General features: G+C 38.4%; 1 protein-coding gene across 1 annotated transcript in view; it reads right to left on the bottom strand.

The window, feature by feature from the left end:
• LOC100644781 overlaps positions 1-26378 on the bottom strand; it is a 162961-nt gene that overhangs the window by 93512 nt on the left and 43071 nt on the right. The window contains exon 3 of the mRNA XM_012316508.3: positions 1743-1818. Within this exon, the coding sequence (XP_012171898.1) occupies positions 1743-1818 (76 nt within the window). The remainder of the gene's footprint in view (positions 1-1742; positions 1819-26378) is intronic.

Below are 26378 nucleotides of genomic sequence, written 5' to 3'. Positions count from 1 at the left end.
AAATATTTCCCTGTTGGATCGCTCGCGTTCGCCCAGTATCTGTCTCCCGTGACTGCGGTCTTTGAAGACATTTTGTCTTCCAATGTAACAGCACTACGTTTTTAACAGGTGACGTATCGCTTTTATGGTTTCACATGGAATAGTTCTATTTGAAAAAAAAGTACAGTTGACCTTCAAATCTGTTTGAAGCGCTTCTGGAACACACTCGAAACCGTTCAATCTGCTTAAGGAAATCTTTAGGGACTATGAAAATTTATTCGTTGAAAAGATTAATGTCGACTTGAATAACGCACTCGTGCATCGAGGAATGTCGAATAAAATTCTAAAATATTTTTTCTCCCATAAAAATCGACTATTATATTACAACGCGAAATTCGTTAATAGTAAGAATTTTATACACTCCCAGAGATACAACGATGTTTGTTTCTTAGTAAGAGAAATGAAGTACAAGTACTTTGTACAAAGGCTTTGACGATTAAATCGACGACGCAATGAAAGAGGAGATTGTAGGTTTACGTTGCTGGTAAACGACAGAAATAGAGTGAAAAACGCGGTACTGTTATCAGACTGAATTAACGAGCGAGAGTGAACACTTTGCGCCGTGTGCCGCTCTCAAAAGGCAACAAGTCCCGTTATGTTTTCGTGTATATTCCGACTACATCTGCGGCCAGAATTAATCTTATCCGCGATAATGCGAAAATCGAGTTTACACGATGGGCGACACACATTTTTCTCCCTCTTTGTCACCTAGAAGGGGGATTTCTTTCAAGGCCAGTAGGTTAACTCCTGAAAACGATCGATCATATCATATAATACACACCATACGATAAAACATACAAAAATAATTTCGTCGTAATCCACGTTATTGGAGGCAACGTTGATCGCAAACAGTCATTAATCCTTGGGTATAAAGAAGGGCAGTTTCTCCTCAGGAATTCGAATAAATAACATGTAAATTCATGCGATGAAAATCGATTGCGTGTATAATACTACAAGAAATACGATTCGAGTGATCATTAACGAGTGTTAAGGAATCAAAAACAGATACGAAAGACGTTCACACGTAATAAATCTTGACATTTAAATCGCGACCTGATTCCTATAATGTACCAAATTTTAAATTATTTACAAATATTTTAATCTGATCGAGAGAAATACTTTCCACGTAATCGATTTTCCTTTGAAACTTATCAAAATCCTTAATTTTTCTAATTTTCAAGTTAACCAATCGCGAGAGGATTTTTGATAAAAATACTTTTCTCTGCAACGATCAATGCCAAAGACAATTCAAACGGAGCCAGGCTATTAATTGAATGAATTGCCAGGGGAGGGTCCAGATGAATCCTGTTTACACATCCCACGATGAGAACCAGAGTTTGACAGAGGAAGAAAAAGGATCGATCGATCGCCGATAGGGAAGTCAAAGGGGGAAAAAATAAGGCACATCGAATGACAGAAACGCGGTGGGACAAGGGAGAAAGAATGAAATAGAAGCTTGACACCCCTCCAGTGTGCAATTCTGACGAGTTGGCGATTCGATCCTGAAACAGGACTCAGGAGACAGCATAAAGCTCGCTCTACGCTCGTTTGTCCTTTCTTTCTTCATTTTAACCTTACCCATCCTCTCTATCCCGGACACTTTACGATCGTCCGTCTGTCACTATTTGTCTCGCGAACTTCTCCGCCTTTTTGTTCCGACATCTCGATCTCTTCCCCTTAAAGATTCAATTTAATTCACTCACCATGAAGAGCCTTCAAATATGCCTTGCCGGCATTGATCAGCTGCCTCGCCCCCGGGTTGAACTTGTCCAGGATGTTCTACAATCAGAAATGTAAAAGGTGTTTGGTAATTTCCAGTTACATTTTATTGGAAGTTTCGACGTGATTAAAAAAGATAATTTATTGAGAATCGAGAATAAATTGGCAGAGCGGATTGTTTTCGACGAACGTTAAATCGACGCGATCTCTTTAGGGTAATAATTAAAAATGATTATCGCCAACTGGCAGTTATCATGGAAACGTGTTTTAACAATTTCCTGTATGAATGTATTGTATAGATGCGGGTAGAGAAACAAATGAAACAAATGCGAAATGAATTGGTTATTAAAAATTGGTTATGAAAAGATTGGAAGATGTAATTTAGCGTAGAAATGCAGTCGTTAATTGATTTATTATTCAACGGCGTTACAATGGCTGACAAATTACAGATCAATGGTCACTTTTAATCCGGATTCAATCAATTTATTTTAGCCTGCATTTTGCGTCTGCGTTATCGTCGAAATTCTTAATTGGATAAAATGATAGATCGCGGGATGCAATAAAGAATGCATTCAACAACGTTTGATTTCATTGCGACGGTTTTTCCTAGTATAAATAGATATCTACGCAATGATAACTGCATTTAAATGCAGAACCATCAGGCACACGTCTTCATCAGACCTTGATCGATAGCTGACCATATTGGGGAGTGTTAACGAGTGTGAGTTAATCGGATTACGTCACTATGACGAATTAGTTTCTCGAGCAAAAGTCACGCTTCAGGGTCTTGGAATGCGGTCTACTTCGCCATGATTGCACTCCTTAGGTGAGGAATTTACATTCTCCGAGGCTACTACTTTAAAATGTTCTTAGTGCTCTGTGTCCGGCTGTATTTAACGATAATCCGTAGTAAATCGATAATTTTGCGAAAGAGATAATTCTGCTACTGTCATTAAAACTATGATTTTTACTGAAGTTTTAACGAATATATTCTTTGAGAATAACTATATTCCGCCGTTCCTTTTCAAAGAAAATAGCAAATTACTGTCATAGAAGTGACACGCTCGCAATTTTACGTTACTCAAGTTTCATCAAACTCCATCAACCTCCATGAAGGATATTCTTCAAAATCAAAATTTCTATTTTGTACCATCCACGACCACCATCTTCGACATTAGATCCACCTTATACCAAGCTGGGAAATAAAAAAAAGTTTACTCGTTGCCTCATCATTGCCTCGTTGGCAAGATCACGAAACGATCACGTTCCCGGTGGACAAAGCTCGATGCAAGCAAACGGAGCAGAAAAGTAAACCGAAACAATATCGACGGAAACTTGGCGGTCAGTTGATGGGGCTAGCAGATGCTCGAACAAACAAGATCCTCGAGGACACGCCATGCCGCGTCTGTGGACGAATAACGAGAGCCACTGGCGTGGTTGCATGCTATCAGGGTGAACGTATACGAACGCCTGCGGCATTCCAGCTTTGAGGACGAGCGTCCGCCGTCTTCCTGCGTCTATCTCTTCCTGCAACCTTCTCTCATCTCCCTCTCTTTCTTCCTAGAGCTCCTTTCACTCGACGGCATTCAAGGCGGCGCCTTTTACTAGCGCACTCGCAGGCTTTGCTTTATGTCTCTCCTACAGACTCACAGCCTACTGTCTCGCCGACTTACGGAACAACGGAACCGGAGTGTTTTGCCAAGGGTTGAGAGGCAGCAGGGAGCGCGATTAACGCCAAAAACACCAAAACTCTAGCGATACCGGCTAATAAGGGCCTGCACAATTCGCCACGGTGACGTTGATCCTCCGTAACGCTCTTTCCCTGCGTTATAACCTGCAAGAATGGAATAAATTGCTTCGCGGGGGGGGGGGTGATAATAACGGCCTACCTCTGTCCCAAGTGTAATGATCCGTGTACTTTGAAAAGTGGAGCAATTCGTGAGCTTGCGGAGCAAGCAGATTCGCAGAATTTTGGAGTTTCGTGGGAACACGAGCTGCATTGGAGAATGATTGCTAATAATTTTGCGGTTTCATACTTGGAGACGCCGATCGAGTTGTTACAGTGTTCTGCAGTTGGGAAAGAGATAAAATAGAATTTGGAAGTTCAGAAGATGTCACGCGGTTTGTATATTGTTGTTGGTTATCCGATTTCGCGTGTAAATTGTGCATAAGCGGAGGAGTGAATACGCGTTGAAGATAAACAGAATTACGGTCGAATAAATTTTCATACGCCACGGGTAGAAATACGATTAGGAACAAACAGTGTTCCAAACTGGTGTTAGAATCTTACGTAAGTTTCGCAGTGGCTGGGAAACAGTGCTGGGCAAAATTTTACTTACCTAGTAATATATAACATGTAATAAATATATACATATATATAATAATATAAATATTATAATATAAATATATTATAAATATTATAATATAAATAGTTATTTAAACGATGCCACAAATGATTTATTTCTTACTTATTATTTGCAAATGAAATTTCATCTGCAGTTTTAACCGAAAAACAAATGGTAATATATGGATAAGTAGTTTTTGGTTTTGTCTTATCCGTTTCATTCTATACAATGAAAACACCGTGGAATCGATACGGTTATTTTTCAATAAATACATCACAGTCCACGTTTGCTTTTAAAATTACTCGCTTCTCGAACAAGCTGTCTGAAAATCAATTCAACTTTTACAGAAATGTTATATTTGCGTAAAAATTAATTTATTTAATAATCGATAAATAATAAATGAAAATAAGTAAAGATGATAAATAAAAAATGAAATTATATTTGTAAATAACAATTAGTCTCATTATTTTAAATAATGTATTTAGACTTGTCGAAATAACAAATAATTTATTTCTGTTTTTTATTTTCATTTATAAATAACAAATGACTCTCTGTTGAAATAATTATTCAAATAAAAATTTATTCAATGATACCCGACATCTCTGCGAAGACGTTTGAATTTGGTTCGATACAATACATTCGAAGAAATTGACGCAGTTCTGCAAATTATATCTATGTAACGGAATTACGTAGATTTTTGATTACATTTTTTGATCACAGAGCGTGCTACAAAAACCTGTGGAACATCCTGTATAGAAATAGTAATTCCACGCTATTCTGCATGGAACAGCTCTATTCCACGATCGAATAATCATCAACCGTCACCATAGTGACTCGATAAATTGAGCCACGTTTCAACCAGACATTTATCCGAATATCAAACGGAAAATTTTGAATGAAAGCGTAAACCATGAACGAAATGGCGAAACTGACAGTTATCGTAAAGACAAGCAACAGGAATTGGAGATGGTAGAAAGTTGAAATCAGATCTCGAAATTGAAGGAGTTGCGGGACAGACTTCGAAGAATGACACGAATGTGACTCGCTCGTCAGTTAGATAATACCGCGTGTCCTCCGGCTGAATAACGAATTGAACTGTAGGACAGGAAATGTCTTTGCTTATCACCATTATGTAATTTGACTGGAAACGTGGTAACGCGACCGGTAGAGTGGTCAAAGGGCTAACTATTCTCCCAAGGTTAGTCCCACTGGTGAATCGTTGCTGACTCGAATTCGAAATTCCTGTCCTGCAGAGATGATCACAGCGGATATACATACTGCCCACCGCATTATGCCGCCATAATCCGTGGAGGATTCCGCTTCTTAGATTCGAACAGGGTTTTGGTAATTAGCTGCATTTAGTAAAAGCCACACATATTATCATAAGATACAGCGTGTATTATGTTGAAGCGTTCGTACGTTGCTAAATTGAGAGATATATGCTACTTTCAAATTAAGTGTATAGTTAAATAAGTTTAGCGATACAATTGAAATTTGTATTTATTTATATTGTTAGTTTATTTTAAAGTACCGATATTTACAACGTTTCTTTTACACAAGAAGATATTTTTTGCGATAATCTAGCTGTGATTCAACTTTTGTTCAACGCGTTTTTCTCTAAAATTCGAGACAAGTCTGGGTGAAATGGTCTGAAGCAATACTTGCGTGGAAGAACGCATTTGTATAAAAGTATTTACAATATTTTCATCCTCGTGCGATCAGTGTTTCGTAACGTAGCTTTAACTCTTTCTGCAATTACAAAATCTAATTCCCCATGGAAATTTAATCGAAAGAAACATCGAACGAAACGTTTTCTACAACACATGGGAACTCGTTTGAATCATGGGGCTTGGCTAAATCATTGGAACGCTGGGCGCGATTTCGCGGGCACACGGTCGTTAAAGCTTGGAGAATTTCGTTGAACGTCGCGTCGGGGCGAGCGTTTAATCCGAGCGATTGCCATTCGAGGGGATCGACGGTGTCACGAGACAATCGTTTCGCAGTGACCTGCACGACTGTGAAACGGTTCGTTCGGACGGCCGAATCGGCCCGAGGCCAAGCGGTGTCAGCTTGGAACGTGCACGAGGTGAACGAACGATGGAAATTCAAGTGGTCTTCCGCTATTCAAGAAACGACTTGTTTGCTCGCCCGATATTGCGCCCCATTAGGCAATATTCCGCAGACGAGACGCGACATTTCGCAAACGTCCAGCGGCCCAATTTTTCGCCGAGAACATCGTCCTTGCTGTGTGCACTATACACGTATTCTCGACTTTGCGACGTAACTCTTACAATTCAGTAAGCGTAGTTAGTTTGAAGAGTCGCGTATGTTCAATATCGATTTATATTGCATACACACTGAAAATATTCCTAGACTTGTCGACATCTCTTATGAACATATTATATCTGTTTTACATATGAGTAATGTTACGCATAACGTGTAAAATGTATACATTGTGAATAATAACATCTCTCTATCATGGTTATATTGGTAGAATTTGGAACATTTTTGAAAATATATACAGGAGCTTCAAGATATTTAATAGAAGTAGGTATATATTTTGCAGAGCTCACAAAAGTATTTAAACCGGCATCATCCACGATATTAGTAGGTCTCAGTATTCGATTGGATCATCATTAACACTTATTACATGCTTTGAAAAATAAATCTTAATTTTACTTAGATTATGAGTGTTCATAAACATTCGCGATCTAGATTATACATGAAAATTATACTTGCTATCAAAAATACAAAAGTAAAGACTTTTCATTGACGTACTTATAAACTTTCGGAACTGTTCAACAAACGTTTAACATCTATCTGCAAAAAATATTTACGAGAAATTCACGATTCGAATCTATCCATGTTCAAATCTGCCCCAAAATTAATGTTTCTCCTTTTTTTTTTTAGTAAATCCTTACACGTAGTTTGAATCTACTCGATCGGTGTTCGAACGTACTTGCACTGTAGGTATTTACACGTAACACTACTCGCGTCGATACGATTGGCACAGTTGAAAAGAGATTTAAAGCAAACGTTCCGCTCGCGGCGGATCGAAGCAAACGAATACGCTTAATGGAATTATCGGACAATCTAATGGAATCACCGACTCGATGACTTGCGAACGGTTTTAGACTACGTTAGTCGGTGAAGTACCAATTGCCACGCGAGTCGGCAAATTTATCCGTAATCCTTTCAGAGAACCGGTTTCCTTGCAAAGCACATCATCCTTGACCTGGCCGCGTCGTGAAAAAAATATCTCGAAGTACCGTACGTCAACGTTAACCACCATGATACGTTTGGAAACACTAATTTACAGCGCCGTTCTGTCCTTGGCGGACATCTACAAAAAAAAAAAATATATATATATATATGGTTATCTATGATGTTTAGAAATTGGAAATCTGACATCTTTTATCGTTCGATTTAACAGAATACAAGTAAGTGGATGGTGTATAATAAATTCCACGTGAATCGGAAACTTGTTGTTTACAGTTGACCTAAAGAGTATTCAACCATATGAAATATTTCATACATCTTTAATATCCATTTCTAAGAAATATTTCTTATTTTATTCAAAAATGTCGGACTAATCGTTCGATCATGAAATATAAGGTATAAAATGGAGAATTATATTTTACGAAACAACTATGAGATATTCATACTTTTTTCACCAATTGTATTTAGAGAATATTCTCCAAGCGTTAGCTTTGTTTTTTGTTTGGAAATTTTATCTCAAATGGACGTAAATAAAAGCATTTGAAGGCTAATATATGTCCTATGACAAAAATACATTTTAAGCGTGATACTTCGGTCTTCCAGCTTTTCATATTCCACGTGAACGTATAAATTTTATTTTCGAATATACTATGAATACTGTCATTTCATAGGGGTGCATGGGTAAACTTATTTTATGTCATATTACATCGCATTCCCGTAATAAACGCCAGAGCGTAGTAATGACGCAATATCTCACTGGCTAGTCGGAACGTCGAGTTATTTTTCCGCGGGACGGACATTAGACAAAAATTGTTGGTACAATAGAGGGAGCGACAAATTGCACGTTGCGCGCAGCTGACGCGCTGGAAGATTTTCATTTAACCAAATATTAGATCCATCGTGCATTATAAAATATATTACCTATACTCTGTACTTCTTTAAGTAAGATTCTCACAAGATAGGATTTCAATAAAACATCATATAAAACATTGTAGTAGTCGTGTTTTCAATCGAGAAAAATTCAGCGTGACAATTCGTCGAATTTCGAGAGCAGAGTCGTCAATCGTCGTTTCAACTTGCAACGTCCGAATAAAAGATGGATTATCGTGAAACGAAGCGGAATAGAAGCGAACAGTATACTTCGATTTCAAGCAATACCGTTACAAGTACGACTGTTATACCGCAGCCACAATGGTCTCTCCATTGAGAACGTTTTATTCGCGATAGAAGTGCCTGTTCCTTTTGTCCTCCGTCTTTTTCGATTCGCGGTAAACAGATCACGTATAATCGCGTAGAAATTCAGCCTAAAAGACAAAAGGACATTTTATAAAAATGTATCATGGCCGTATCGACGCCATTAAAGCGTCGAGCTAGGGTACAGAGGCGACAGTTAGAAGATAGATGAATGGAATTCATTAAACATTTCCACATTTAACATTACGATGTAGTTTACATCTTACTCCTGCAAAATTTTATACTTATCTTGGGTGATGAAATAACACGTACCGTCTGATGAATATTTTAAGACGAAATGTGCCTATCAAGGTATTCGACATCCTCGATCACTGTCGCGATTTCGCATGCTGCTTCAAGCATCAACCGGCGGCAGTCGATGATTGAATATAGTCAGCCGATCATTTTGCATCGAATTAGCATGTCGAAGGAAGCAGTATCGTACACGACAATATTAAATAAGCCTTATTCGCTTAAGCTGATTCAGCCGATTCGATCCATGTTTAATTTGAATTAATCCGATCGCGATGATCGACAACCTACGGTTTTATATTTCGATTGGATTTACTATCGAAAGAGTGTTAGGGATCAGTGCGATAAATTTTGCGTGCAAAGTGTACTCGGCTTTGTACATGTACCGTATATAAATTAATTTGATTAAAATACGAAATTACACGGTAGTGGAGTATTAAATTTCTAAATGCTTTGACAATTCTATGGAAGGCAGAAGAACTTCAAACACTAATACGATTAAAGCTTTGGAATAAATTATTAATTGTACAGGAATCTTGTGTCAATGGAACGGATAAGCTGATATTTTATGAAAGATATAATTATATGCTACGATAAATTCTTTTTTATTGAAAAATAAATATAACGCGGAATACATGCGAGGTACAGAAATTTTATAAAATAAATTAGACCAATAATTTATGCATCGAATGAGATAATGTTCTTCCTTGTATCCTATTAAAAATTATCAGATTACGGTAAATTCTTGATTAAAGAATAAATACATATCGAAATGGGGATAAATTACAGCGACGTAAAAATACCATTTGATCATCTGACCTATATCATATATTTATCATGAGCTATCGCGCAAGAAATCGAAGGTGTAAAGGAATGTCGATTGACAAGGCTAAAGACGACGTTCAGTCTCCTGAATTCTGTCCGGTTAAAGATCCCACGACCGTTCAAGGATGGCAGAAAGGGTGCAGAACGGGAAACAAGGTCAATACCGGGCGCAGCAAGGTTAAATTTAACCCGGTACCGATTCCGTTATAGTCCACATAACTGGCCACGCTGGCTAACCGGCGCTCGACAAGAAAATGGAAGCACCACGAGTATCAAGAAGGTTTCTCTTATTGGCAACCAGTTGGTCTCTGCAGGAATAAAAAGAACGGCCGAGGAGGGAGCGAGAAGAAGCCAGTTAGAGGACGAAGACGTGTGTGAAACAAGAAGGAAAAGGAGACGTTTCGAAGAAGGTAGGGAAGAGAGAAAACGAAACAGAGAACCAGGCTGAAAGGCGGAGATGAAGAAGAAGCCAATGAATGTCGACTAACGGTACGCGATGCATGAATTTCGTGTGCACCGATGTATCGGTGTGCGCTCTTGTAAATGCCATTCGACACGTGTAAAAGTATATCCAGGGCCGGGCCAACGACACCCGAAACCTCACGATACTTTTCAAGTCGAGTAGCGAGCTTTTCACGACCCGATCCCGTTATCACGGGCACGAGAATCTACAGTGAATGGCAATGTGTCGTAGAACAACTCGAAGAATTTTTGTGTTCTTTTGTTAAAAAGTTTGAGAAAGGTTTTGTAACAACTGGATTATATTTTTCATTTGGTTTCGACGTTAAGTACGTATTTTGAATACTTTAATAATTTCGATTTTTATTTGTTGTTGTTTCTTTCGCGGCTATTCTTGCAAGCTTGTTACATTCGATATGGCTTGATTTGAGTAGCACGTGAAAGATTTTCAACGATGTTACACGAACAGTGAATCACCAGGTCGATCGGAACGACAGTTTCGAAACTTGGTAACGTTTCAATGAGCAGTCGATGGTTTCACGGTATTAGAAGGGTGCTTTGCTTTCACGCGAGATAGCGTGGCAACCATTCTCTACAAAATCCAATTTTACTACAACTGCGAGACGCTACGTTAAAATGGAATTTAAGATTTGTGAAATTTGCAGTAATCGCGTATACATTTCAACGGAGAAAGTTGAAACATTCCTGGAACAGAAATTTCTACAGAATCGTTCAGGCTTCCTTCGCAAGAAGATACGTATCAATTTTACAAATCCATGTAACATATACATTTCATTTTATTTATCTTTATCCCATTTACGTTTGTTCAAATTCTGTGCTTTCCCTTTACAACTTTTCAGCTTCAAGGGAAGCAAAATATCGTTAAACCGACCCTGAGCATACGAATCGCTGATACATCTACTCGTCTCCCTCTCAACGTATTCAACCTTCCGCCCCCCCCTCTTTCTCTCTCTCTCTCTCTCTCTCTTTCTCTGTTTCCCCGCCAGCTCTTCGATTCTCTGTTTGTCTATCCGTGAATTCATCCTGACTATCTGGGAACGCCATCGACTGATCTGAATTTCAGATTTCCCGTGCCGCGCTCTGGTAAGTAATGCTCGAGCTCGGAACGTATGATCTGTCAGCGCAGGAGTTGTAACGAATGTAATTTTTGGCGTGTGTGCGTCCGCCACCGGCTCCACTGGTATAATAGCGATGATAGATGCGAGCTGGCCGCACACCTTTGTAACTTCAGGATTTCTCAATAAACCGGGAATGAGTTACATCCTGTTAAAGGGACTTTTCGGGATTAACTCCGCCTGTGATCGACAGGATCGCGGATTTAATCCTGTGACCGCTCAGCCATTAATATCGTTCCATTCAACGGCTACCTGCAAAGCATTACAAACGTTTGCCTTATTCGCGGTAAAAGTTAGCTCAGCTTTTTGTATAACGTTTCTTAACTGATTCCACAACTCTTTATCTCGTTTTGTGCGTAACTTTTTAGATGGTCACAGTTCTTCCGATATTTCACGTCAATCTAATTTTGTACATGTTTAAAAATGATCAAAGAATGATCTGTCTCATGTTTCGTTTATTAATAGAACGCCTCGGAAGTGACTAACCAGTTTGGAAGGTTATGCAAATTGAAAGCTACTTACCTTATCGAATATTATCGCTTTTACGCAGTTAACAAGTTGAGCGTGATTTACAACGTGGTATAAAGTGTATTTACGTTGAAACATTCGCTTCGATTTGTTACGTAACTTCGTATTTCTACGACTTATTAGGAAACTTTCCAATTAAACAGAACAGTAATAAGAAGATGTTTCTAACATATATATTTATATTATCGAAGGGAAAGAAGGTAGAACTCTGATAAACGATTTTACCGTAACATCAATTCCATATAGCAAAGTTTTTAAATAATTTTGATTTCTTTTTTGCGTTACTGAAGAAAGTGAAACGCAACTACTGAAAACGTGTTATGTCAACTATTTCGTTCGAATCTAAATCGACAAGAATCATTTACAAGAATATAAGTCGAGTTGGAAGAAAGGAGAAATACGGATTAGAGCCGATACGAACGAATTTCAATTACGTTTTAAATCAGAGATGTGCAGGAGAAATCTATCGAGGCTCGATGTTCGATGCTCGATTTGCCGCGACGCCGCGTCGAATAAATTTCTCGATATAACTTCATTCTTCCGTCGTAAACTCCGTTTAACAGGGGGATTTCGCTCGTCTACATACAGGTCGTAATCGCATGCGTGCTAGAAACTTGGGTGAAATACATTTGCTTGCGGCAAATATCAACCTGCAGTCTCCTAAGCAGAGAAATGCTCGTGCAACAGATTATTTTCATGAATTTTATGATACTAGGTGTCGATATATGTATTTTCGCGTGAACTACGTAAGCGCGTATTCAACTTTCCTCCTATTTTTCGTTGTAGAGTATTTTTAAAAAATTGGAAACTGTCGTAAAATTGCGATAGGCACAGTTGTTGTTTTAATTAATTGCGTCGAGATATTAGGCACCATTGCCTAACCGACCATTTTCACGACTTCAAAAAAATGAATTATTAATTATGATAAGGAGCAGGTTAGTTTCCGACGAGTACGATGCGATTTTAAGCTCCGCCGAGTGTAAATTATTTTCTGATTAAATGCGATTCGAATAATGAAAGCCGATGAAGAGCGAAATTTGAAAGCGAACAAACACGTGCATGCAGGTTCAATTTCTTGGCTTTCTTCTACTTCCAGCGGCCAGATAATAAAGTTTCACGTTACAACAATTTTATTTCTGTGAAACGCGCGAAAGCTTTCAACCGTAGTGAAGCACCAAAGAATAGACAGCAGCGAAAGGAAAAATCTTACAAGACGCCCCTCATTTACAGCTACAATGCGAGAAAAAAAGAAGAGGGAGAAGAAACCTTGCTACGTTCATAAATATCAGAATAAGGAAACTCATAAGAAAAAATGCATGTCGCTGTGATTTCTATTTGCGCTACAGATAAGTCGAAAGAAAGGGAGAAGCAAGAGAAAAATAGAGAGAAAGATGTAATCCATATCCAACTGGCGCGAACCGTCTGAATTATGCACATTTAAATCAGCTCGGCTTGCACAAAGTTGCAATAAACGGCGTTACAACTTCGTAGTGGCAATTTCAGCGGAGGATTTGCATTTTCCGAAATGGAAATTGCATTTATAAATATATTGAGCTCGCTTTAAGCGTTCGTAGAACTTATTGAAGGCAAATAAAAAGTATTTAATCAACTTGTTCAATAGAATAATTTATTGCATAATATTGATATATATTATCTACGTTGAAGCTTTTTGAGCGTATAACAAAGTTTTAATCAAAGAGAAAACGGGAAATTGACATATTTGTCGCGTGATTACGCAAATTAAGCGAGCAAATTAAGTCATTCGCACTGAATACGCGAAAAATTATTTTCTATTAATTTAAAGAGTATTGAAAGCTATCTCTGTAACTATATTTAATAAATTTCCAATATCAAATTCGTTAAAACGAAACTTCGCGTGAAAAATGTGTATCGTATATTGCCAATTTATTTTTTCATGGAAAACTATTAAACTTGTCGGACGGCATTGTTAATTCGATGTTTCTATGTAAATGTAAGCAGGTGGCAATGTTTTTCCTGGATTTTTCCACGACGATTTCGATTGCCGAGTGGAAAACAAATTCCAGCGAAACTGGCTGCAATTCAGCGGGATCAAACGAAAGAGCTTTAAGCGTCTAATTATCCTCTTCAATTTCATCGATCCGCGGCTGGTACGACATGAAACAGCGCCGGTTTTCGGTGAACGAGTGTTCATGAAATTTCTCATCGTCCAGCCAGAAGCTCAACTCTGCCCGGCAAACTCCAATCGAGGATTAAATTAAATAATGACAAGGACGCGACTGTGCGGGCCCCCGACGTATATGCTACTTTGAACGAATCGCCAAAAAGGACAGGATACGACGGGATTTTAAATGACACATCGACCCTAGTCACGTGTAATTTTGCTTGGAAAAAGGACACCGATGAAGAGAAATTAGCGAATCCACCGTTAGATGAAACGATTCAAAGGCATTTTTAAACTGGATGAAATACGAGATTATATGCACCTCTTCTTTCTTATTATGGGAGGCTTGACTTTGATTAACGAACAAATTTATCATTTATTTTCGAAATAAGATGGAAGTAACATTACGAATACGGACAGATGACGAGTGTAGAACAAATGTGATAAAATCTTACGATCGTAATTTCTCCACGTTTCTCTATACAAATTTTATCTAAATCAATTTCAAATTCTTTACTAGTAAATTAAAATTCGAAGCTAATGAATTTAAGTTCTTTACACAAATTCTATGGTTAAAAATAATTCGGAAGTGTGATGCGAACGAAGGTGCCAACAAATTTTGCTCAATTAATTTCGTTAAATATTATGATAAATTTCTCGATGATTCGTTCCTGTACAAGCTTACAATTTGCATTATCAGCCATCTAAATTTTTTACATCGCATCTCCCTCTTTCACTCCAATTCCTCGAATCGCATAGTCCACCGTTGGGAACATAACATTCCACTTAAGAGCCATTGTCGTCAAATTTTGCACTCGATCGCATCGAATATTTGATAAGCTTCCGGCGCAACATCTTACAGCCGTCCGTGAGGGACGAGATAATCCAGATAGATCTCTGAAAGCACCGAAGAACTGGAAATCGAACGAGCCAGAGGATAAGGTAAAGTGAAATGCAAGGAGACAGCGAAAGAAGGAGGCAAGAAAACCGGTAAAGAGGCGAAGAGAGAAATGTGGGTCTCTTGGGCACGACCTCCTGACCCATGCGAGTTAAGACGCGATTGTCATGCTCATCTTCTACAAGGAATAAATCCTCCAAGGCTCTGTTGGCCAATAATTTAATAGCTTCGGGTCACAAAGGCTAGTGAACCGGCGGCGTCTTAAAATAGTGCGAGCTATCATTCCCGGAAATTTATGGAGTTTCTACTTAGCAACCATGTCAAACGATGCGAGAAGTTGGATTATCAAAGCAGAGCGAAGAAAGTAACATTTCTCGTTAAATAATTCTTTCTTTCAATCTGATGAAAGATTAGTATATTCAAAAAGCTTTCAGGCTGTATGTCCACCGAAAACATGGCAGTTTGATGGACGTATTTTAGGATGAGTTCCGCCAGGTGCAATTGAGAAAATCAATGCAGCTTCTTTACTTCGAGCCAGAGAGCCCGACAAATTAGTCGCAGCTTTAATGAGTTTTGTTCGTAATTAACGGGGCCATTCGCCAATGTCGATACGTAAAGTTAGACGAACAGTCCGTGTGAAAATTGAATAATAAGCGAGCAACAGCGGACGAAATAATCCTTTAACCAGGCTTTCGATCTCGAGTAATAAAGTATAATTACTATTAATTGATAGACGGGCAAGGATTACTTGATGAATGATGGCACGTTTGCAGACGGTTGAAGAAGGCGTCGTAATAAAACGGGGATTAACACTTCGTTCAAGACTGATCACCATTCGCAGAGAGAATCCGCCGCATTCTTGCATCTCCGCTTCATCTCCTATACTTTCATTTCGACCCTTCGTTTTATTTAATCTCAATAGCCGGAAGTCATCAGTCACCAGACACAACGTGAAATTGCTGAACCAAAGGATCCAGACGTAAATTGAATAATTTTTTTTTAATTAACCGGAATAAAATTAGAGGAAGGATCATTTTTCTCGGTAAAAACGTCAGAGATACTTCGTTTTCAAACCTGCTAAACCAGTTTTAAGGCAAATAAATGTATTTGTGAAGCAACGGATTTTAAGAGGGACGTTAGATTAATTTGCAAAATTAAAAGTTCTTTTTAAAAGAAATACATGTACTCGTAAGTCATAGACTGAAAAGATATTTATTCAAAACGAAGGCAAATTATTTTATTTTACAAAATAGAAATGACGAAGCAAGGATCGAGAAACGATCATGTTACTCATTAGGGGATATCGATCGTTTTCAGTAATTATTTGGAAGAATTGATTTGGTATTCCATGGAGATACAACCATTCCTGTTACGGAAATAATTCCCCAAGGACCAACAAATTTCGGCGTTAGATTCGAGTCAATTATATGTTAACATTTAACTCGTCTCAATACCGTTCCTCGTGCTTTGGTTCCAGTAAAATGGAGTTTAACTGACAGCTCAGCCAATCGGTTTCGGTTGCTTCGTCGGTTAAACTTCGTTCAACGCCGAGGACTTCACGGCTAAAGTCTGTCTAACGCTCGAACTAAGCTGTAGGACTTAGTTCTTGGGGAAACATACACAATCATACACCCCGATCCTGTTTAGATCTTGAAACATCTGCCTGGAATCCACGCGAACTTAAATAAACTTCCCACTGCTCTTCCATAAAATTAGTTATTACATCAACTGTTTAATGCAAACACATTCCACGATGGCCAATGCATACACTAGTACTCGATTTTGGCATTGCTTGGATATTCGTTTAAAATAACGTTCTACTACGACAACTATTCAAAGCATATTGTTGCATGCTTCCTTTTCTTTCTCGACTATTATCTTTAAATTTCGTCGTGTTTTATAAATAGTTCAGATACAATTTATACGAGAAAAGAAATCAAAATAGAAGGTATGTGGGAAAATATACGTGTATGTACCTACCGCAACGTGAAAGGCGAGCTTTTGTCCATATATTTTATGAGATATCGTTTCACCAGTGTCTGTACAATTTCTATGAAAAATTTAGTTTGCCAGAAATGCAATGTTGTAAATCTGCACAATTTATCAAAGAAATTCTGGCAGTTTTGGAATTAGAGTAATGAACTGTTCCGATGATTGAGGGCAGGAATTAAGCAGATATTTCCTAAGTACGTTGGCAATTATTGTTTTCAAATAAGTGTTAAAAAGAGGAACGGTGATGAAAGAAGTCGATTGCATCGAGTAGAAGGAAGTACATACATGCTACATTTTCCCGTGTACTCGGTTGGAACGATTGGTAGAGGGAAGAGGAAGAAAAAAGAAGTGATAGCAGCCGATATACCGTTAGTATGGAGGAAAGGCTGCGAGTTAAACCGGTGGAATTTTTGGGAGAACAGGCTGCAGCGATTGAACTCATCAATAAATTAGTACGTGTATAATATGTAGTAGCAACGGGACGACAGGTGTGGTTTATAATTTTTTGTCGCGTCTACATTCCTTTGAACAGCTCCATATTGATTCTGACACTTAAACGAAAAGGAAATTATAGGTTACTAATACGATCTGAGATAATAGTTAATTAAAATTATATAAACCAGAAGAAATTTCTTGTTAACGCCACAGAAAAAAAACTAACTGCTGGCTTTTCACGCATGTTAATTCGTAAATGCGCTTAGCGTGCATTGCTACGAAGATTTTGCCATAAATACCAACAACGTCTGCATTATACACCGTTATCTAATTAGTATTACAGGCTTCTCGAAGCAAAACTATTTTTAGCCTGTGTGGTTATTGTTCTACGATGTGGCTTACGAATAATTATACAATAGTAAATTTAGCATCGAGTAAAAGATCGTTTCATCTTTTTGAGAATTTTTAATACATTTAATCACCAAAGGCCAAAGCCAATATAAAAATTTCCTATGAATGAGATAAATTTGCAATGTATCTGATAAGATGTTGCTTTACTATGATCGATTGTTCGTAAAAAAGCTTGGTCATCGTATTGAGAAATATTCATTAATAACTGATAAGCTACTGATATTCGTGGGAAACGGATTGAATTCGAAGAACGAGCATGAAATTTCTAGTTGAGCAACTCCAGCACCCGGCTTAATTAGATAGAGGTACTGGGCCGACAAATTTGCCCATTAATTATTGATAAAGCCATAAACGATGGATTACACCTTTAATATCCAATAATCAAATAGCGCCTATCTATTGTTCCGGCAGCTGACATTTTAATCCTTATCCCGAAGCATAATTTTTTAACGCTATAGCCTACAATACGTATTTCAATTAATCATCCTTATCAAATCCGACGAAATCACGAGCTAGAGGCATGAAAATTTATGTACATTGTAATAAATGGAAATATAACATAAAAGAGGTCGCAATAGATATTAAGGGGCTGCAAAATGAACTGTTTCAACGGTTCTTCGGCTGAAAATAATTATGCAGTCGAAAAACGATTGGAAGCTTTTCCTGCAATTATTCCCCAAAAACATCCCACTCCATTTAAATCTGAGCAACAAGCTGGCTACATTAAAACCTTGATGTTCTTTTGATGTATCCACTGTTTTGTTTGTCTCGATGTGCGAACCACAAATGAGTGTTGTTGCATTGATAAATAAAATTATCATCTTCCTAATTATTTTTCCGAATGGTGTTAAAACCATTTGTACATCTACGTTTCTTTTCCAGTTTTCCTAAAATGGTATAATACACAAACTTGTTATACACAAACAAATATAATTGCTTGACGGGAATTTCGGGCATTACAATATATCTTGAAAATTCTAAAGCAACGTAATAAATGGAAAGGCTATTGGTAATGGATGCCAAAAAGGCGGAAAACCAATTGTTTGTGGGATCTCTGAACCGAAAACTAATTATGCAATCGAGAAACGAAGGAACCCTAAGTTCAGACGGTTCGTAGCCACCCAACGATCGCTTCCCCAATTTACATGACATGAATATATACACAAGCTGCGTGGAATTATTTGTCGGACCTCACGTCTCGACGACAAGTGATTGTCCCATGTCGGTTAATGGCTAACCGCCGAACAACCGAGACATTTCTATCGGATTAGACGGCTCCACGGCGGATTCGCGAACCCAGTCCCAACTTTTAATTAGATTCAGTTAACAGGAAGAAGATGCCGCTCCATTTCTATTTCAGCCGACGTGACGAGCCGCGTCACACCGAAGATCGTTCATATTTATGAAGTTTACTTTAGACTCTGTTTGTGCGCTGCAGGTTGCGTGACTGCGATCTTAACTCCCCGCGAAACCGCTCTTGCCGCGTGCATTTGATTTAATAACGCGTGACCGATCGAAATTAGGGGAACAAAGGATGGAAAAGTTCGTTCGCGGAACGTGCGATTAATTGTTGCCTGAGAATTTTCTTCGGTGTACGCAAGTTAATGACGAATTAATGAAGAATTTCAAAGAACTTCGTAAAACGAAAGCTGCTTGATTTGAAATTATTTGAAGGCAGACAGAAGGGACGGTTTGTAAAATTAATAAAAGTAAGTTGGAATAAAGAAAAGGTTGCATCGAACTCGTGGATTAATATATTTTACTGTACTGCTAAGCAAAAGAAGTATGACTCGCGATTCCTCTATCTGATTGTACGGTAGAACTTCTTTGATGGAAGTAGCTAGGAATTCTGTGAATTTATTCGTGCAAAAAGCTTTGTGCTTCCAGCTTTATAAAATTTCTCGTTCATGTGATAGAAGATATGTCAAACAGATATCTTTCAAAATCGGAAAGCATTCAAATCTACGATTCGATGAATCTTATTAAAAAGATTAAAGAAATATCATGCAGATATTAAAGAAATATCTCGCTTTTCCGAAATAATACGTTATAAAAGGAAGAATAATACGTTGGAAAGGAAGGGCTTTGCGAGAAAGTCCCCGCTACATCTGCTTCCCTCTGGTCTTCGCCTCGAACTGTAAAACAAGCGTATTTCAAACAATCCTGCAGGTTTGCATAAAATGTGATTCGCGTGACGGAAAGACCGACAGGAAACGGAGAAGAATAGCAAAACTGTTGTTGAAAATATTTTACGTAAACGCCCGTTTTCCGGACCCAGCGTGGAAAAACGAAGAAGAACAACAAAGTAAAAGGAGAAAATACAAAATGTACAGTACGTGTGTACGTTGTACGCGGTCCTTTCCACGCGGTTTCTTCTGTTTTATCTCGTGTCTCGAACGAGGGATTGAGAGCTATTGAAAGCTACGAAAGGGGATATATGCGCTTATAGAAGAGTAGAAGGGAAATACGAAAAAACGACTCGCAAATGGAAGAAATCTCGCCGTAGTCTCACATCCTTGGAAAGAGAAGGGATTGTTATTTCTACGTGTCTATCTGTTGCATCCTTCTTCGTCCAGTCGTTCGTTTCGCCCGTACCGCTCTCTACAAAGACGCGGGAAAAAGCTCTGAAAGCACCATGTGTCCCGGCCAGCTGAACTTTTTGCGATATCCCTTTCGTTACTCTTTATTCAAAGGAAAACCGTAATGTACCATCATCCTTGCTTTCCAACATTGATGAGACCGTATGTCTCATATATCGTATAACCTTGCTCGAAGAAATCCTCTTTATTCTTCCTTTTTAAATTCGATCGATTGTTAAGGATCGCTGCAATTTTTTTCAAAGACTGTAACATGGATGTGCTGGATAAAGGAAATAATTATGATGGTTCAAAGAGAGATTCCAAGGCTTTGATGTTCTTCTCCTCATAGGGAAACTAGAACGTTGCCTACTACTGTTGCTTGGAAAAGAATTATCTTTTTGGAAAATCAATTTCGTTTTTTAGATGTTGTACGATGGTGAATAAAGGGAATGATTACGACGTTCTAAAGAATTTTCTCTTTGTCACAGAGAAATGTAGGACGCTATTATTTTTGCTAGGAAATATATAGGGACACGTGTAAGATCACGTGTACTTTATCACGCATCGCACGTGAAATCTAATGTTTCAGAGTCCTGTATTTCGCTCGGCCACTCAATATTAATCTGGCAAATCGCCAGAATGCCAGAGAAAGCCGTACATATGTTTTCCATGTATGCACCGTGCACAGCCATGAACATTACAATCGCGGTAACAAATTCCTGCATGCAATGGTAACGACAGACATTTGCATTAAATTTTCTGCGCGTGCAGATCAACCGCTTAAAAGTATGTCTTTAGTTTCTTTTTTTCCTTCACATTCTTCCCTTACGAAACTATAGAAATATTGCGTCGAAGCCAAGATTTCACTCGCGAAATACTAAATGCTACAGTCACAAGTGTATGTAACATTGAGATATTCTTTTACAGTAACGATAGAACTAGATCTTGCCTCTTTTCTTCCTCAATTTACCATTATTAAATCTGAACTTTTAGCTGACTCATTTATTTAAATTGTTGAAATAAAAAATTGCTTTCTACGAAAAACATACGAGGGGAATTGGGGAAAGGGAGCATGATTAATCGAATCAGTGCTTATTCACTTTTCTTAATTCGTTGATTCGTGTCGAAAGTACGTGGCAGGCGTTGGCTTTATGCTTTCGGAAGTTGGTGACGTTGCGAAAGTTCGTTAACAGAGTAGCAACTTGGTAATTAATATCATAAACGAATGAAGGAACGTCAGAGGGGTTGCTACACCCCTTAACATTGAGTTAGGCTGCGTTTACATGAACAGACGTTACGTGACACGAGAAAAATCTTGCGATAAACGGATAACAGCTGTTATACAAGTTTCAGAATGACTAGTGGTTGACAGTAATAGCAAAATGCAATCTAATTTGAGATCTATGGGATTAGAATATCTGAACACTCGAAATTCTATTAGAGAGATACGTCAGTAAGATTCTAGCAACAACAGGTTTTAGTTCCATTTCTTTAGTTATTATGTTTACTCGAATATGAATGTCCTTTAACAACCACGTTTTGTTCGTTACCAGAGAAAATCCCACCGGTTATTAAAAGAGAAAAGTATTAAATGAAATTGTATCTAAGTACATCCAGTGTCGAAATAATTTCAAGATATTTTCTTGAGAATGTAACGCAGGGGATAATACTGGATATAGCATGAAACAGGATATTTTTCATCTGCCAAAGGAAAAAAGATTCCAGCTTGCCCGCATTTTATGCCCTGAGGAAACCATACTTTTAAGCTCGCGAGCTTTTATTGCCAGCGAAAAATATGCTACGTTTTTCACAATTTTCCTCTGTTTAATGGCGTTCTCTGGTGAAAATTTCGAGCAAAAGGGATGGAATGGCGTTAAATAAGACGCTACTACGGGCAAAGAAGCGCTTCCAGTTGGTCAGGTGATATAAATTCTCGCTAACAGAGTGAGGGGTTATACGAAAAGGCAGATGTTTCGTTGCATGGCCTTCGAGGAATTACATTTCCACACGAAGAACAAATGCAAAATACATGACAGTTTTAAGTCGTTGAGATAAATTGCGGCGAGACCACGGTTCTTGAGAAACGTTGCTCCAAGCTTCAGCCAGTTACTTTGTTTCCGTGTAAGAACTTCCACGTAAGATCCTTGGAACATTTCATGAAGTAAAATAAGGTGTCTCCACGTACTAGAATCTCTTCTCACAAATGGAAGAGTTAATAGTCCCAAAAATGAGATTGCCATTCAAGAAATACGATTCCATTAATGGCAGAGAAGCTGGAGAGTTTACATTTCGAAAAATGAAATAGGAATCCAAGAGAAACGATTCCATTAGTACCGGAGAATAAGTGTTGCCATTCCGTAACTTACGTTTATTCCAAGAGCGTAATTTCAGCATAGTTGAATGCATTTCAACATCCATTACAGGACTCAGTGGAAGAAAAATATTACTAAAATATAAATATAAATATCACTAAAAACAGGAAAGATACGTATTCAGACATTTATTTACTTTTCTCGTAATTTTATGTATTTACGACATAAACAAAGAGAAATGAAGCTACAATGTACATGCGCGCAGAAATAGAGAAAGAAGAAAGAAACTGCGCTGTAGTAACTAATTAAGAGTTAAATGATTGTAAAGCTGATAGTCCGAGCTTGTAGAAAGAACCATTTCATTGAATTTTATGTATTCTCTATTCTAACTCTTGATTAAAGCGCAATTAAAGCTTCATTTGTATTTCCTCGAATTTTGAAACAGTCCACAAACTTTCACAGTGACCATCAGCTCCTGAAACTCGATTTCGCGCTCCCTCGTCGTATCGATGAACCCTGTCATCCAGCAGACGTTTAATATGAGGCACAACGTTGCAATAAGCAGATTAATGAATGCTCGAGTGGGAAACATCGCGAGGCCGAGCTGTACGCAGAGTTTCGCACTTGAATTCGCTCGCTGACCGCGCAAATTTCAAACTGCCCGCTAATTATCGCGGAGTTCTTTCGGGACCCGGAGCTGGTCGGTTAATTAATGCGAGTGGGTATCAAAACGAGCACGAAATCAGGTGGTGGGGTCCTTCGGCGGCCTCGTGTTCCTCCGCCCTAACTTTCACCCTCGTTCACGGTCTCTGCGGAAGGGTCGATCCGCGGAAGGAAACAAGAAGGAGGAATCGTGCTGGTGTAATTATCAGTGGCGCGTGAACAGGCGCAGGAATTGACGTGGGAACGCCGTCGAGTGAGAAATTTGGCAAGAAAATGCGCCCAGGCTCGCGTAAAGAACCTTGTGCTTACGTGACTTCTAAGATATAATTAATATTCGATAACAGGGGTAGTTAATCCCTTTCAATTTGATTATTTCTTTCGGATATTTTCTTACGTATACTTACTTATAAAAGAGTTTAAGGATTTTTAGAGTAGTTGGTAAATTTGTAAATTTGACAACACATGGGACCTTCAAGTTAATAATTCCAAGTTGATTTCCACCGCCATATCAGAAATAAATTTTAAGACGCGGTAGTATTTTAAATGTTGATCTTGCTAAACTTCTTCACCTACCGTTTTGTAATCAAATTACGTTTTAATTTGTATTCCAGCAAAAACCAGTAAGTGTTCAAATCCCAGATACGTTTTAGCGATAGTCTACGTAGGAATCTAACCGTACAAGAAAATCCCTCAGGCTTAGAGTCGACTTGATTTCACAACGTCCTATATCTTGGAGTCTCACTCCTAGGATTGTCACAATTCTAGACGCGTTCTTAGTCCCAAAATCCCCTTACGACCTGGCTTCTCTTGATTCAAGGTTTCCTTTAGCTCTAGACGTCTCTTAGTCCTCAAGTTTTCTCGGTCCCCAAATTTCGTGAGATCCAAGACTTTCCTTGGTCTCAAGTCTTCCTTGGGCCCAGTCTAGTTTTGATCTTCTAGTAATCTCAAACTTAAAATATTTCCGAGTGCAAGATAATCCGAAGACCAGGATCCTGAGAAGTTTCTCGAATTTCTTGCGATCGGGAATACGTGGAATTTTTGGAATTCTTGGCGTAATGGTTAATTATATTGTCACACATAGCGGATACGAAAAATACAATATTCGATCCAATGAAAAACACGAGAATAAAAGGTATTAAATGGTAACATGGGACTATTCAATCGGACAAGGGTTACTCTTTTTTTTTGTACAAACCTCTGTACATTGATATGGATTCCGGTTGGAAAAATAAATATCGCTTTGGATTCCCGTGTTCATTCGCATTTGGAGCGTACTACACCGTGTGTAATTCAAAAGAGAGTACCATGGTTTCTGTGCAGCTCGATTTTCAAATTTTACAGATTTTTTTTCCGTTTGAAAGAATTCACGGTTTTTTTTTAAATCCCTGTACTATGGATAAATTAATTATTTCGTTTCGCTATTTACGTTTATTGGAAACAGGCCGTCGAATACATTCAAGGCCACAATGTCCACGTGTTTACCTATACACAAGTAAGAAATAAAAGTTCCGTCTTTTTATGAAGTTGCTTCAGCTAACTTGTCGAAATAGTTACATCATAAAAGTAGTTGTATAATCCTTTCCAGTAAAAATACAGCTACTCGGCTGCAGGTAATCAATTATGATAATATTACAACATAACATCAACAATCCTAAAATTTCCACGTTCTCATAAATTAATAATGTCTACCAAAATTGCTTAAATGCAGCCGAAAGAAAGTTGCACAAATATTTGCATAGCATAACGAGTAAAACTATATGTGTGTGTGTAATGCAAAAGTATGCGGACATTCAGACGTGAAATATCGGACTTTAGAATTTGCTTTTAAGTAGAGGAAACAAAGATGTAACAGATGTACCCAAATTTTTTATAAGCAGAGTATTTGCAGCAGAAAAGTTGTTCACGTTCCCTATCCACTTTTATTGACTCCGGCTGAGCCAGGTACTTTAAACAGCGGAATCTTCAAAAGGCCCGGGGGACAAAGCGAATAACCGGTGTCTATCGTGTTTGCCAATCGGTCAGTCGTGATCCGGATAGTCAGACAGATTGCTAACACTGGACCAGTGGAATGCTCTGGCAGAATTACGCAACCAACTAAGTGCCCTGGAGCAACTAGACTTTACTATCACTCGAGAAAGGGATATACCCTTCTCTTTCGAGTCCTCTCTCTCTCTCTCTCTCTCTCTCTCTCTTTCTTTCTCTTCTTGTCAGTTTGTCTCCTTCTCTCGTACCGTACACAGTCACTTCTCTATCTTCCACCTCTCGCTCTCTCGACTCGATAACAGTTTGTATAACAGTCGTTGCCAGCCGGTTACAATAGTTTTGATTCATTCTAATATATCTCTGAAAATATTCCTCGACGTTAATTTATGGTGACGTAACAGGCGTCGTGTAAAGTGTCGATGTCAGAAGAATCATCGTGCGATAAATCGAAGCTCTTTTTATGTGTAAAAGATGCTGTAGGAGTTTGATTCGCCGTGAGAGAAACATCAGCGAGGCAGGATGCATCTTGAAGAACCATCGAATGGCCTAGAATTCGCGCAGTAATCGTTGTTCTGTAAGACTCCAGTTACAAATGACGCGGCATGGAAAGCTGATCTATTAGCGTCTGCTGGCAGTTTCTGCTTAAAGAGGTCGTGTTCTATCGACGCGACACTGGCAAGTGAAAAGAGAAATTGTTCAACGACTGCTCCAATGCAGCTTTGATCGAACTTCTATTTTCTAAGCGCTCCGAATATCGTCGCATGAAGCGCAGTAGTTCGCAAGAATCTCATTTGGTGAAATTAACTTTGTATCGCTGCTAAACTAAATTCCTATAACACGTCGATTTGAATATTATTTTATTGAGAAATCATAAATAACGAGGAGCGATTATATGGAAAGTTTCGTAACAATTATACTTTTTAAAATCTCCACGATATATGTATGTCGTTTATGTAACGTACACCCGATATACGTTTACGTAAACGTAGAGGTGATCCATCTTTAATGCAAATCAGTTTTTGATAAATTAATGGGTAAGCCATGGATCACTTTATACAACTGATCTAACCATCGTCCCTACTCCTCTCCTCCGATTTCATTCAACCTTTACCTTTATCTCTCGATATAGTATCGCGCAGGATACAATGGTACAATGGCGTGATAATATCAGGAGTAAAAGTCCGGCATTGTTCGAACGATTACGCCC

Source organism: Bombus terrestris, chromosome 14, assembly GCF_910591885.1.
Source record: "Bombus terrestris chromosome 14, iyBomTerr1.2, whole genome shotgun sequence".
Taxonomy (NCBI): Eukaryota; Metazoa; Arthropoda; class Insecta; order Hymenoptera; family Apidae; genus Bombus; species Bombus terrestris.
The sequence above is the reverse complement of the archived record's forward strand: the minus strand, read 5'-3'. Positions and strand labels throughout refer to the sequence as shown.